General features: G+C 46.1%; 1 protein-coding gene across 8 annotated transcripts in view; it reads left to right on the top strand.

The window, feature by feature from the left end:
• The window catches only part of LOC139375482 (attractin-like), a 161,989-nt gene that overhangs the window by 20,996 nt on the left and 125,112 nt on the right, over positions 1-15,881 (top strand). For all 8 annotated transcript variants that reach the window (XM_071117307.1, XM_071117305.1, XM_071117304.1 and 5 more), the window contains exons 4-5: positions 6,294-6,422; positions 11,395-11,597. In XM_071117307.1, coding sequence (XP_070973408.1) covers positions 6,294-6,422; positions 11,395-11,597 — 332 coding nt within the window. The remainder of the gene's footprint in view (positions 1-6,293; positions 6,423-11,394; positions 11,598-15,881) is intronic.

Genomic DNA, 15,881 nt, shown 5'->3' with positions numbered 1-15,881 from the left:
GTGATTGTAGGTTTGTGGTGATTGTATGTTTGTGGTGGTGGTGATTGTAGGTTTGTGGTGGTGGTGATTGTAGGTTTCTGTTGGTTGTGGTGGTGGTGATTGTAGGTTTGTGGTGATTGTAGGTTTGTGGTGGTGGTGATTGTAGGTTTGTGGTGTTTGTGGTGGTGGTGATTGTAGGTTTGTGGTGATTGTAGGTTTGTGGTGGTGGTGATTGTAGGTTGGTGGTGGTGGTGATTGTAGGTTGGTGGTGGTGGTGATTGTAGGTTGGTGGTGGTGGTGATTGTAGGTTGGTGGTGGTGGTGATTGTAGGTTTGTGCTGGTGTTGAATGTAGGATTGTGCTGGTGGTGATTGTAGGTTTGTGGTGATTGTAGGTTTGTGGTGGTGGTGATTGTAGGTTTGTGGTGATTGTAGGTTTGTGGTGGTGGTGATTGTAGGTTTGTGGTGATTGTAGGTTTGTGGTGATTGTAGGTTTGTGGTGATTGTAGGTTTGTGCTGGTGGTGATTGTAGGTTTGTGCTGGTGGTGATTGTAGGTTTGTGGTGATTGTAGGTTTGTGGTGATTGTAGGTTTGTGGTGGTGGTGGTGATTGTAGGTTTGTGGTGATTGTAGGTTTGTGGTGGTGGTGATTGTAGGTTTGTGGTGATTGTAGGTTTGTGGTGGTGGTGATTGTAGGTTTGTGGTGATTGTAGGTTTGTGGTGGTGGGGATTGTAGATGGTGGTGGTGATGGTGTTGATTGTAGGTGGTGGTGATGGTGTTGATTGTAGGTGATGGTGGTGATTGGTGATGGTGGTGATTGTAGGTGATGGTGGTGATTGTAGGTGGTGGTGATGGTGGTGATTGTAGATGGTGGTGGTGGTGGTTATTGTCGATGGTGGTGGTGGTGATTGTAGGTGGTGGTGGTGGTGATTGTAGATGGTGGTGGTGGTGATTGTAGATGGTGGTGGTGATTGTAGATGGTGGTGGTGGTGATTGTAGGTGGTGGTGGTGGTGGTGATTGTAGATGGTGGTGGTGGTGATTGTAGATGGTGGTGGTGATTGTAGATGGTGGTGATGATTGTAGATGGTGGTGGTGGTGATTGTAGATGGTGGTGGTGATTGTAGATGGTGGTGGTGGTGATTGTAGGTGGTGGTGGTGGTGGTGATTGTAGATGGTGGTGGTGGTGATTGTAGATGGTGGTGGTGATTGTAGATGGTGGTGGTGGTGATTGTAGATGGTGGTGGTGGTGATTGTAGATGGTGGTGGTGATTGTAGGTATGTGATGGTGGTGATTGTAGATGGTGGTGGGGATTGTAGATGGTGGTGGTGGTGGTGATTGTAGATGGTGGTGGTGGTGGTGATTGTAGATGGTGGTGGTGGTGGTGATTGTAGATGGTGGTGGTGTTGGTGGTGATTGTAGATGGTGGTGGTGGTGATTGTAGATGGTGGTGGTGGTGATTGTAGGTTTCTGATGGTGGGGATTGTAGATGGTGGTGGTGGTGGTGATTGTAGATGGTGGTGGTGGTGGTGATTGTAGATGGTGGTGGTGATTGTCGATGGTGGTGGTGATTGTAGATGGTGGTGGTGATTTTAGATGGTGTTGGTGATTGTAGATGGTGGTGGTGATTGTAGATGGTGGTGGTGATTGTAGATGGTGGTGGTGATTGTAGATGGTGGTGGTGATTGTAGATGGTGGTGGTGGTGGTGATTGTAGATGGTGGTGGTGATTGTAGATGGTGGTGGTGATTGTAGATGGTGGTGGTGGTGATTGTAGGTGGTGGTGGTGGTGGTGATTGTAGATGGTGGTGGTGGTGATTGTAGATGGTGGTGGTGATTGTAGATGGTGGTGGTGATTGTAGATGGTGGTGGTGGTGATTGTAGATGGTGGTGGTGATTGTAGGTATGTGATGGTGGTGATTGTAGATGGTGGTGGGGATTGTAGATGGTGGTGGTGGTGGTGATTGTAGATGGTGGTGGTGGTGGTGATTGTAGATGGTGGTGGTGGTGGTGATTGTAGATGGTGGTGGTGGTGGTGATTGTAGATGGTGGTGGTGTTGGTGGTGATTGTAGATGGTGGTGGTGGTGATTGTAGATGGTGGTGGTGGTGATTGTAGGTTTCTGATGGTGGGGATTGTAGATGGTGGTGGTGGTGGTGATTGTAGATGGTGGTGGTGGTGGTGATTGTAGATGGTGGTGGTGATTGTCGATGGTGGTGGTGATTGTAGATGGTGGTGGTGATTTTAGATGGTGTTGGTGATTGTAGATGGTGGTGGTGATTGTAGATGGTGGTGGTGATTGTAGATGGTGGTGGTGATTGTAGATGGTGGTGGTGATTGTAGATGGTGGTGGTGATTGTAGATGGTGGTGGTGATTGTAGATGGTGGTGGTGGTGGTGATTGTAGATGGTGGTGGTGATTGTAGATGGTGGTGGTGGTGGTGATTGTAGATGGTGGTGATGGTGGTGATTGTAGATGGTGGTGGTGGTGGGGATTGTATATGGTGGTGTTGATTTTAGATGGTGTTGGTGATTGTAGATGGTGGTGGTGATTGTAGATGGTGGTGGTGATTGTAGATGGTGGTGGTGATTGTAGATGGTGGTGGTGGTGGTGATTGTAGATGGTGGTGGTGATTGTAGATGGTGGTGGTGGTGGTGATTGTAGATGGTGGTGATGGTGGTGATTGTAGATGGTGGTGGTGGTGGTGATTGTAGATGGTGGTGGTGGTGGTGATTGTAGGTTTGTGGTGTTGGTGATTGTAGATGGTGGTGGTGGTGGTGATTGTAGATGGTGGTGGTGATTGTATATGGTGGTGGTGATTTTAGATGGTGTTGGTGATTGTAGATGGTGGTGGTGATTGTAGATGGTGGTGGTGATGGTGGTGATTGTAGACAGTGGTGGTGATGGTTATTGTAGGTGGTGGTGATTGTAGACAGTGGTGGTGATGGTTATTGTAGGTGGTGATGGTTATTGTCGATGGTGATGGTGATTGTAGATGGTGGTGGTGATTGTAGGTTTGTGATGGTGGTGATTGTAGATGGTGGTGGTGGTGATTGTAGATGGTGGTGGTGGTGGTGATTGTAGATGGTGTTGGTGGTGGTGATTGTAGATGTTGGTGGTGGTGGTGATTGTAGATGGTGGTGGTGATTGTAGATGGTGGAGGTGGTGGTGGTGATTGTAGGTGATGGTGGTGATTGGAGGTGATGGTGGTGGTGATTGTAGGAGATGGTGGTGGTGATTTGTAGGTGGTGGTGAGTGTAGATGGTGGTGGTGATTGTAGGTTTGTGGTGGTGTTGGTGATTGTAGGTTTGTGGTGGTGGTGGTGATTGTAGGTTTGTCGTGGTGGTGATTGTAGGTTTGTGGTGATTGTATGTTTGTGGTGGTGGTGATTGTAGGTTTGTGGTGGTGGTGATTGTAGGTTTGTGGTGTTTGTGGTGGTGGTGATTGTAGGTTTGTGGTGGTGGTGATTGTACGTTTGTGGTGTTTGTGGTGGTGGTGATTGTAGGTTTGTGGTGATTGTAGGTTTGTGGTGGTGGTGATTGTAGGTTTGTGATGATTGTAGATTTGTGGTGGTGGTGATTGTAGGTTGGTGGTGGTGATTGTAGGTTGGTGGTGGTGATTGTAGGTTGGTGGTGGTGATTGTAGGTTGGTGGTGGTGTTGATTGTAGGTTGTGCTGGTGGTGATTGTAGGTGGTGGTGGTGGTGGTGATTTTAGATGGTGGTGGTGGTGATTTTAGATGGTGGTGGTGATTGTAGATGGTGGTGGTGGTGATTGTAGGTTTGTGGTGGTGGCGATTGTAGATGGTGGCTGCTTTACTCAAACTATGGAATGTTTTTAATTGAATGTTTATTAACCTGCATAATGTTGTTACGAGATGTTGATTTACCTGGTTAACAATGAATTATTGATGTACCTGGTTAACGATGCATTATTGATTTACCTGGTTAACGATTAATTATTGATGTACCTGGTTAACTATGCATTATTGATTTACCTGGTTAACGATGCATTATTGATTTACCTGGTTAACGATGCATTATTGATTTACCTGGTTAACGATTAATTATTGATTTACCTGGTTAACGATGCATTATTGATTTACCTGGTTAACGATGCATTATTGATTTACCTGGTTAACGATGCATTATTGATTTACCTGGTTAACGATGCATTATTGATTTACCTGGTTAACGATGCATTATTGATGTACCTGGTTAACGATGCATTATTGATGTACCTGGTTAACGATGCATTATTGATTTACCTGGTTAACGATGCATTATTGATTTACCTGGTTAACGATGCATTATTGATTTACCTGGTTAACGATGCATTATTGATTTACCTGGTTAACGATGCATTATTGATTTACCTGGTTAACGATGCATTATTGATTTACCTGGTTAACGATGCATTATTGATTTACCTGGTTAACGATGCATTATTGATTTACCTGGTTAACGATTAATTATTGATTTACCTGGTTAACGATGCATTATTGATTTACCTGGTTAACGATGCATTATTGATTTACCTGGTTAACGATGCATTATTGATTTACCTGGTTAATGATGCATTATTGATTTACCTGGTTAACGATTAATTATTGATTTACCTGGTTAACGATGCATTATTGATTTACCTGGTTAACGATGCATTATTGATTTACCTGGTTAACGATGCATTATTGATTTACCTGGTTAACGATGCATTATTGATTTACCTGGTTAACGATTAATTATTGATTTACCTGGTTAACGATGCATTATTGATTTACCTGGTTAACGATGCATTATTGATTTACCTGGTTAACGATGCATTATTGATTTACCTGGTTAACGATGCATTATTGATTTACCTGGTTAACGATGCATTATTGATTTACCTGGTTAACGATGCATTATTGATTTACCTGGTTAACGATGCATTATTGATTTACCTGGTTAACGATGCATTATTGATTTACCTGGTTAACGATGCATTATTGATTTACCTGGTTAACGATGCATTATTGATTTACCTGGTTAACGATGCATTATTGATTTACCTGGTTAACGATGCATTATTGATTTACCTGGTTAACGATGCATTATTGATTTACCTGGTTAACGATGAATTATTGATTTACCTGGTTAACGATGAATTATTGATTTACCTGGTTAACGATGCATTATTGATTTACCTGGTTAACGATGCATTATTGATTTACCTGGTTAACGATGCATTATTGATTTACCTGGTTAACGATGCATTATTGATGTACCTGGTTAACGATGCATTATTGATTTACCTGGTTAACGATGCATTATTGATGTACCTGGTTAACGATGCATTATTGATTTACCTGGTTAACGATGCATTATTGATTTACCTGGTTAACGATGCATTATTGATTTACCTGGTTAACGATGCATTATTGATTTACCTGGTTAACGATGCATTATTGATTTACCTGGTTAACGATGCATTATTGATTTACCTGGTTAACGATGCATTATTGATTTACCTGGTTAACGATGCATTATTGATTTACCTGGTTAACGATGCATTATTGATTTACCTGGTTAACGATGCATTATTGATTTACCTGGTTAACGATGCATTATTGCTTTACCTGGTTAACGATGCATTATTGATTTACCTGTTTAACGATGCATTATTGATTTACCTGGTTAACGATGCATTATTGATTTACCTGGTTAACGATGAATTATTGATTTACCTGGTTAACGATGAATTATTGATGTACCAGGTTAACGATGCATTATTGATTTACCTGGTTAACGATGCATTATTGATTTACCTGGTTAACGATGCATTATTGATTTACCTGGTTAACGATGCATTATTGATTTACCTGGTTAACGATGCATTATTGATTTACCTGGTTAACGATGCATTATTGATTTACCTGGTTAACGATGCATTATTGATTTACCTGGTTAACGATGCATTATTGATTTACCTGGTTAACGATGCATTATTGATTTACCTGGTTAACGATGCATTATTGATTTACCTGGTTAACGATGCATTATTGATTTACCTGGTTAACGATGCATTATTGATTTACCTGGTTAACGCTGCATTATTGATTTACCTGGTTAACGATGCATTATTGATTTACCTGGTTAACGATGCATTATTGATTTACCTGGTTAACGATGCATTATTGATTTACCTGGTTAACGATGCATTATTGATTTACCTGGTTAACGATGCATTATTGATTTACCTGGTTAACGATGCATTATTGATTTACCTGTGTAACGATGAATTATTCAGGGTGTTGATGGGTTTTGTCCATCCTTGTTGCAGTGGGTTGATAGTTCCTGAGCGCTATGGCAACGAGACTGTTCCGGAGGTGGTTTCACAGTCTGGTTACGCCCTCCTCCACTTCTTCAGCGACGCTGCTTATAACCTGACCGGCTTCAACATCTCATATAGGTAAGCCCTGACCCAGCGTCTCCTACAGGTGAGTCTGGACAGTAGCTGCAGTAGCTCTTTACCAAAAGAGGAAAAGTGCCACTTTGTTTTGTCAGCTGGATTGCTAAATATAAAAGGGAGTAGCAGTAAGAGATAATGAAGTTAGTTAACCAGGCTAACAGGAAGAGATAATTAAGTTAGTTAACCAGGCTAACAGGAAGAGATAATGAAGTTAGTTAACCAGGCTAGCAGGAAGAGATAATGAAGTTAGTTAACCATGCTAGCAGGAAGAGATAATGAAGTTAGTTAACCAGGCTAACAGGAATAGATAATGGAGTTAGTTAACCAGGCTGGCAGGAAGATATAATGAAATTAGTTAACCAGGCTGGCACGAAGAGATAATGAAGTTAACCAGGCTAGCAGGAAGAGAAAATGAAGTTAGTTATCCGGGCTAGCAGGAAGATATATTGATGTTAGTTATCCATGCTAGCAGGAAGAGATAATGGAGTTAGTTAACCAGGCTAATAGGAAGAGATAATGACGTTAGTTAACCAGGCTAACAGTATGAGATAATGAAGTTAACCAGGCTAACATGAATAGATAATGAAGTTACTTAATCAGACTAACAGGAAGAGATAATGAAGTTAGTTATCCAGGCTAACAGGAAGAGATAATGGAGTTAGTTAACCAGGCTAACAGGAAGAGATAATGAAATTAGTTAACCAGGCTTGTTAGCCCTGACCCCCAACATCTTTGAAGGGCACGACACAAACGACCCAGAGTTCTGCTGGGTACTAGGCGCGTCTCCATGGTGATACAATTCAAGTTGTGGTGTCTCATCAGGACCCAGTGTCTCTCTCTCTCTCTCTCTCTCTCTCTCTCTCTGTAGTGTCTCATTGGGTCATTAATTGTCTCAATCATTTATTTACTAACTAACTAAATAATCACAGAAATGTATGAACAAACAGTAGATATGGTTACAAGGAAATGATAGGGGTGGTTCCCTAGTGGGCTAAGCCGATATGACGGCTTGGTGGACAGAGGGAAGTGGGTGTGGACTGAGAGAGAGTGGAAAGACCAGAGGGATCACTACACACAGTTGATAATTAAATTAATTGAAATGCTAATCCTTTGCACATGAACGCTCATTAATTCGGGAATAACTGCAATCAGTATATATTTACACCCATGTGTTGTTGTAATCTCTGTTGGAATCGTCAGTCCACACAGGCCCCAGTGTCTCTCTGTAGTGTCTCAACGTGCCCCAGTCTCTCTCTCTGTAGTGTCTCAACGTGCCCCAGTGTCTCTCTCTCTGTAGTGTCTCAACGTGCCCCAGTCTCTCTCTCTCTGTAGTGTCTCAACGTGCCCCAGTGTCTCTCTGTAGTGTCTCTCTCTCTCTGTAGTGTCTCAACGTGCCCCAGTGTCTCTCTCTCTGTAGTGTCTCAACATGCCCCAGTGTCTCTCTCTGTAGTGTCTCAACGTGCCCCAGTGTCTCTCTCTCTGTAGTGTCTCAACGTGCCCCAGTCTCTCTCTCTCTAGTGTCTCAACGTGCCCCAGTGTCTCTCTCTCTGTAGTGTCTCAACGTGCCCCAGTCTCTCTCTCTCTGTAGTGTCTCAACGTGCCCCAGTGTCTCTCTGTAGTGTCTCAACGTGCCCCAGTGTCTCTCTGTAGTCTCTCAACGTGCCCCAGTGTCTCTCTGTAGTGTCTCAACGTGCCCCAGTCTCTCTCTCTCTGTAGTGTCTCAACGTGCCCCAGTCTCTCTCTGTAGTGTCTCAACGTGCCCCAGTGTCTCTCTGTAGTGTCTCAACGTGCCCCAGTGTCTCAACGTGCCCCAGTGTCTCTTTCTCTGTAGTGTCTCAACGTGCCCCAGTGTCTCTCTGTAGTGTCTCAACGTGCCCCTGTGTCTCTCTGTATTGTCTCAACTTGCCCCAGTGTCTCTCTGTAGTGTCTCAACATGCCCCAGTGTCTCTCTGTAGTGTCTCAACGTGCCCCAGTGTCTCTCTCTCTGTAGTGTCTCAACGTGCCCCAGTGTGTCTCTCTCTGTAGTGTCTCAACGTGCCCCAGTGTGTCTCTCTCTGTAGTGTCTCAACGTGCCCCAGTGTGTCTCTCTCTGTAGTGTCTCAACGTGCCCCAGTGTCTCTCTCTGTAGTGTCTCAACGTGCCCCAGTGTCTCTCTGTAGTGTCTCAACGTGCCCCAGTGTCTCTCTCTCTGTAGTGTCTCAACGTGCCCCAGTCTCTCTCTCTCTGTAGTGTCTCAACGTGCCCCAGTCTCTCTCTGTAGTGTCTCAACGTGCCCCAGTGTCTCTCTGTAGTGTCTCAACGTGCCCCAGTGTCTCAACGTGCCCCAGTGTCTCTTTCTCTGTAGTGTCTCAACGTGCCCCAGTGTCTCTCTGTAGTGTCTCAACGTGCCCCTGTGTCTCTCTGTATTGTCTCAACTTGCCCCAGTGTCTCTCTGTAGTGTCTCAACATGCCCCAGTGTCTCTCTGTAGTGTCTCAACGTGCCCCAGTGTCTCTGTCTCTCTCTGTAGTGTCTCAACGTGCCCCAGTGTGTCTCTCTCTGTAGTGTCTCAACGTGCCCCAGTGTGTCTCTCTCTGTAGTGTCTCAACGTGCCCCAGTGTGTCTCTCTCTGTAGTGTCTCAACGTGCCCCAGTGTCTCTCTCTGTAGTGTCTCAACGTGCCCCAGTGTCTCTCTGTAGTGTCTCAACGTGCCCCAGTGTCTCTCTCTCTGTAGTGTCTCAACGTGCCCCAGTGTCTCTCTGTAGTGTCTCAACGTGCCCCAGTGTCTCTCTGTAGTGTCTCAACGTGCCCCAGTGTGTCTCTCTCTGTAGTGTCTCAACGTGCCCCAGTGTGTCTCTCTCTGTAGTGTCTCAACGTGCCCCAGTGTCTCTCTCTGTAGTGTCTCAACGTGCCCCAGTGTCTCTCTGTAGTGTCTCAACGTGCCCCAGTGTCTCTCTCTCTGTAGTGTCTCAACATGCCCCAGTGTCTCTCTCTCTGTAGTGTCTCAACGTGCCCCAGTGTCTCTCTGTAGTGTCTCAACGTGCCCCAGTGTCTCTCTGTAGTGTCTCAACGTGCCCCAGTGTCTCTCTCTCTCTGTAGTGTCTCAACGTGCCCCAGTGTCTCTCTGTAGTGTCTCAACGTGCCCCAGTGTCTCTCTCTCTCTGTAGTGTCTCAACGTGCCCCAGTGTCTCTCTCTGTAGTGTCTCAACGCGCCCCAGTGTCTCTCTCTCTCTCTCTGTAGTGTCTCAACGTGCCCCAGTCTCTCTCTGTAGTGTCTCAACATGCCCCAGTGTCTCTCTGTAGTGTCTCAACGTGCCCCAGTGTCTCTCTGTAGTGTCTCAACGTGCCCCAGTGTCTCTCTCTGTAGTGTCTCAACGTGCCCCAGTGTCTCTCTGTAGTGTCTCAACGTGCCCCAGTGTCTCTCTGTAGTGTCTCAACGTGCCCCAGTGTCTCTCTCTGTAGTGTCTCAACGTGCCCCAGTGTCTCTCTCTCTGTAGTGTCTCAACGTTCCCCAGTGTCTCTCTCTGTAGTGTCTCAACGTGCCCCAGTGTCTCTCTCTCTGTAGTGTCTCAACGTTCCCCAGTGTCTCTCTCTGTAGTGTCTCAACGTGCCCCAGTGTCTCTCTCTGTAGTGTCTCAACGTGCCCCAGTGTCTCTCTCTCTTTAGTGTCTCAACGTGCCCCAGTGTCTCTCTCTCTCTGTAGTGTCTCAACGTGCCCCAGTGTCTCTCTCTCTCTCTGTAGTGTCTCAACGTGCCCCAGTGTCTCTCTCTGTAGTGTCTCAACGTGCCCCAGTGTCTCTCTTTGTAGTGTCTCAACGTGCCCCAGTGTCTCGCTCTCTCTCTGTAGTGTCTCAACGTGCCCCAGTGTCTGTCTCTCTCTCTCTGTAGTGTCTCAACGTGCCCCAGTGTCTCTCTCTCTCTCTGTAGTGTATAGAAGCAGACTGTCTAATGCTCATGGGTGTCTGTCATTCTTCGTTCTACAATATTTGACGTTGTAGAGTTGTATATTATGAACCCCTTTGTCTCCTCATTAGCATACATCATTACACTTGATTGAACAATTAATCAGTATATTTAAATACCTTCTAATCTCATCACTCTTTCTTCCCGTCTTATGTCTCTCTCTCACCTCTCTCTTCCTCCCCTCCCCCTGTCACCTCTCTCTTCCTCCCCTCCCCCTGTCACCTCTCTCTTCCTCCCCTCCCCCTGTCACCTCTCTCTTCCTCCCCTCCCCCTGTCACCTCTCTCTTCCTCCCCTCCCCCTGTCACCTCTCTCTTCCTCCCCCTGTCACCTCTCTCTTCCTCCCCCTGTCACCTCTCTCTTCCTCCCCCTGTCACCTCTCTCTTCCTCCCCTCCCCCTGTCACCTCTCTCTTCCTCCCCTCCCCCTGTCACCTCTCTCTTCCTCCCCTCCCCCTGTCACCTCTCTCTTCCTCCCCCTGTCACCTCTCTCTTCCTCCCCCTGTCACCTCTCTCTTCCTCCCCCTGTCACCTCTCTCTTCCTCCCCCTGTCACCTCTCTCTTCCTCCCCCTGTCACCTCTCTCTTCCTCCCCCTGTCACCTCTCTCTTCCTCCCCTCCCACCTGTCACCTCTCTTCCTCCCCTCCCTCTGTCACCTCTCTTCCTCCCCTCCCTCTGTCACCTCTCTCTTCCTCCCCTCCCCCTGTCACCTCTCTCTTCCTCCCCTGTCACCTCTCTCTTCCTCCCCTGTCACCTCTCTCTTCCTCCCCTGTCACCTCTCTCTTCCTCCCCTGTCACCTCTCTCTTCCTCCCCTGTCACCTCTCTCTTCCTCCCCTGTCACCTCTCTCTTCCTCCCCTCCCCCCTGTCACCTCTCTCTTCCTCCCCTGTCACCTCTCTCTTCCTCCCCTCCCCCTGTCACCTCTCTTCCTCCCCTCCCACCTCTCTCTTCCTCCCCTCCCCCCTGTCACCTCTCTTCCTCCCCTCCCACCTCTCTCTTCCTCCCCTCCCACCTCTCTCTTCCTCCCGTCCCTTAGTGTGAACACGTGTCCTAACAACTGTTCTGGCCGAGGGGAGTGTCGCGTTGGGAACTCAACAGGTGCTGTATATTGTGACTGTGAATCCAATTGGAAGGGCGAGGCCTGTGATATCCCTTACTGCCTGTCAGACTGTGGTTGGCCTGACAGGGGACACTGCCTTCAGGACACAAAGACATGTCGATGCCAGCCTGGGTGGCAAGGTGGGCACAGTCTCTTATCTAACTAATAATTTCGGAGTATGTATGCTTATCGATCAGCACTCATACACTCAGCCACTAATGTTATTGACGTATAAGAGACTCATCACATTGTCTATGACCTAATACTTACAGTTGAAGTAGGAAGTTTACGTACACTTAGGTTGTAGTCATTAAAACTCCAAACATTTCTTGTTAACAAACTATAGTTTTGTCAAGTCGGTTAGGACATCTACTTTGTGCATGACACAAGTCATTTTTCCAACAATTGTTTACAGACAGATTATTTCACTTAAAATTCACTGTATCACAATCCCAGTGGCTCAGAAGTTTACATACACTAAGTTGACTGTGCCTTTAAACAGCTTGGAAAATTCCAGAAAATTATGTCATGGCTTTAGAAGCTTCTGATAGGCTAATTGACACATTTGAGTCAATAGGAGGTGTACCTGTGGATGTATTTCAAGGCCTAACTTCAAACTCAGTGCCTCTTTGCTTGACATCATGGGATAATCAAAAGAAATCAGCCAAGACCTCAGAAAAATAATTGTAGACCTCCACAACTCTGGTTCATCCTTGGGAGCAATTTCCAAACTCCTGAAGGTACCACGTTCATCTGTACAAACAATAGTACACAAGTATAAACACCATGGGACCACTCAGCCGTCATACCGCTCAGGAAGGATACGCGTTCTGTCTCCTAGAGATGAACGTACTTTGGTGCAAAAAGTGCAAATCAATCCCAGAACAACAGCAAAGGACCATGTGAAGATGCTGGAGGAAACGGGTACAAAAGTATCTATATCCACAGTAAAATGAGTCCTATATCGACATAACCTGAAAGGCCGCTCAGCAAGGAATAAGCCACTGCTCCAAAACCCCAATAAAAAAGGCAGGCTACGGTTTACAACTGTACATAAGGACAAAGATGGTACTTTTTAGAGAAATGTCCTCTGGTCTGATGAAACAAAAATGGAACTGTTTGGCCATAATGACCATCGAAGAACACCATCCCAACCGTGAAGCATGGGGGTGGCAGCATGATGTTGTGGGGGTGTTTTGCTGCAGGAGGGACTGGTGCACTTCACAAAATAGATGGCCTGACTCAGTTACACCAGCTCTGTCAGGAGGAATGGGTCAAAATTCACCCAATTCTGCTGAAATTCATTTATTTTTCATTTATTTTACCAGGTAAGTTGACTGAGAACACATTCTCATTGACCTGGGGAATAGTTACAGGGGAGAGGAGGGGGATGAATGAGCCAATTGTAAACTGGGGATGATTAGGTGACCGTGATGTTTTGAGGGACAGATTGGGAATTTAGCCAGGACACCGGGGTTAACACCTCTACTCTTATGAGAAGTGCCATGGGATCTTTAATGACCTCAGAGAGTCAGGACACCTGTTTAACGTCCCATTTGAAAGACGGCACCCTACACAGGGCAGTGTCCCTACACAATCACTGCCCTGGGGCATTGGGATATTTTTTTTAGACCAGAGCCTCCTACTGGCCCTCCAACACCACTTCCAGCAGCATCTGGTCTCCCATCCAGGGACCGACCAGGACCAATCCTGTTTTTCTCTCTTTCTCTCACTCTGTTTTATAATTATTTCTCTCGCTGGGTTTCTCTCGCTCTGTTTCTCTCTCTGGGTTTCTCTCGCTCTGTTTCTCTCACTCTGTTTCTCTCATACGGTCACTCACTCTGTCTCACTCGGTTTCTCTCACTCGGTTTTTCACTCTTTCTCTCACTCGGTTTCTCTCACTCAGTTGCTCTCATACGGTCTCGCTCAGTTGCTCTCATACGGTCTCGCTCAGTTGCTCTCACTCCATTTCTCTCATACGGTCTCGCTCAGTTGCTCTCATACGGTCTCACTCAGTTGCTCTCACTCCATTTCTCTCATACGGTCTCGCTCAGTTGCTCTCATACGGTCTCGCTCAGTTGCTCTCACTCCATTTCTCCCCTACGTTCTCGCTCAGTTGCTCTCACTCCATTTCTCCCCTACGTTCTCGCTCAGTTGCTCTCACTCCATTTCTCTCATACAGTCTCGCTCAGTTGCTCTCACTCCATTTCTCTCATACGGTCTCACTCTGTTTCTCTCATATGGTCTCGCTCTGTTTCTCTCATACGGTCTCGCTCAGTTTCTCCCACTCGGTTTCTCTCGCTCAGTTTCTCCCATACGGTCTCACTCTGTTTCTCTCATACGGTCTCACTCTGTTTCTCTCATACGGTCTCGCTCAGTTTCTCCCATACGGTCTCACTGTTTCTCTCATACGGTCTCACTCTGCTTCTCTCATACGGTCTCGCTCAGTTTCTCCCATACGGTCTCACTCTGTTTCTCTCATACGGTCTCACTCTGTTTCTCTCATACGGTCTCACTCTGTTTCTCTCATACGGTCTCGCTCAGTTTCTCCCATACGGTCTCACTGTTTCTCTCATACGGTCTCACTCTGCTTCTCTCATACGGTCTCGCTCAGTTTCTCCCATACGGTCTCACTCTGTTTCTCTCATACGGTCTCACTCTGTTTCTCTCACTCTGTTTCTCTCATACGTTCTCACTCTGTTTCTCCCATACGGTCTCACTCTGTTTCTCTCATACGGTCTCGCTCTGTTTCTCTCATACGGTCTCGCTCTGTTTCTCTCATACGGTCTCGTTCTGTTTCTCTCATACGGTCTCGCTCAGTTTCTCCCATACGGTCTCACTCTGTTTCTCTCATACGGTCTCGCTCTGTTTCTCTCACTCTGTTTCTCTCATACGGTCTCACTCTGTTTCTCCCATACGGTCTCACTCTGTTTCTCTCATACGGTCTCGCTCTGTTTCTCTCATACGGTCTCGCTCTGTTTCTCCCATACGGTCTCGCTCTGTTTCTCCCATACGGTCTCACTCTGTTTCTCTCATACGGTCTCGCTCTGTTTCTCCCATACGGTCTCGCTCTGTTTCTCCCATACGGTCTCGCTCTGTTTCTCTCATACGGTCTCGCTCTGTTTCTCTCATACGGTCTCGCTCAGTTTCTCCCATACGGTCTCGCTCTGTTTCTCTCATACGGTCTCGCTCTGTTTCTCTCATACGGTCTCGCTCTGTTTCTCTCATACGGTCTCGCTCTGTTTCTCTCATACGGTCTCGCTCTGTTTCTCTCACTCGGTTTCTCTCGCTCAGTTGCTCTCATATGGTCTCGCTCTGTTTCTCTCATACGGTCTCACTCTGTTTCTCTCACTCGGTTTCTCTCGCTCAGTTGCTCTCATATGGTCTCGCTCTGTTTCTCTCATACGGTCTCACTCTGTTTCTCTCATACGGTCTCACTCTGTTTCTCTCACTCGGTTTCTCTCCCTCAGTTGCTCTCATATGGTCTCGCTCTGTTTCTCTCATATGGTCTCACTCTGTTTCTCTCATATGGTCTCGCTCTGTTTCTCTCATACGGTCTCGCTCAGTTGCTCCCACTCCATTTCTCTAATATGGTCTCGCTCTGTTTCTCTAATATGGTCTCGCTCTGTTGCTCTCATACGGTCTCGCTCTGTTTCTCTCAGACGGTCTCGCTCTGTTTCTCTCATACGGTCTCACTCTGTTTCTCTTGGTGTCTCATTGTAACCCCTGTATATAGCCTCATTATTGTTATTTTATTGTCTTACTTTCTATTTTATTTTTTCTTTCATTGATTTAGTAAATGTTTAACCCTTTCTTCACCTGCATTGTTGGTTAAGGGCTTGTCAGTAAGAGGTGAGGTCTCCACCTGTTATATTCGGGACATGTGACAAATAAGGTTTGATTTATAGGGAGTAGGGTGCAATTTTGGAACACTGACAGCGTGTTGTCATGGAGACAGACTGTTTATTACACTGTCATGGTGCCTGGACAACAGAATACTGGAGAGACGTTATAATCAGCTGTAGGCTTATTGATGCTGTCAGGCTCCAAATGGACCCATTCGCTCGTTTAGAGGTGAAATGGGGTTCAACAGGACATTAGTATTCTAGCTGGCAGCCTGGTGGGGGAAGTCCCAGGATGTCATTTATTTCATTATGAAGGTTAAGATATGAGGTTTTAGATAGTGGGCGTGTCCTAATAGCCATACTTGCATCCTTAATATAGGCCGTTTGAGTTGCGTTGCGGAAAATACTGTTTAATAGAATGCACCATTTAAAAATAATCTAGTGTACTTTAAATGCCTGATGTCATACTCATTTAGGCTTTGACAACAGCTGGTCATTAGATATGGGGATGCACTGCTCAAATCAACGAATAGCAGGAAACAACCTCACTACGCTTTCTCAGAATACGCAAATAAACTT

The sequence above is a fragment of the Oncorhynchus clarkii genome, chromosome 19 (assembly GCF_045791955.1).
Source record: "Oncorhynchus clarkii lewisi isolate Uvic-CL-2024 chromosome 19, UVic_Ocla_1.0, whole genome shotgun sequence".
Lineage (NCBI taxonomy): Eukaryota > Metazoa > Chordata > Actinopteri > Salmoniformes > Salmonidae > Oncorhynchus > Oncorhynchus clarkii.
The sequence above is the reverse complement of the archived record's forward strand: the minus strand, read 5'-3'. Positions and strand labels throughout refer to the sequence as shown.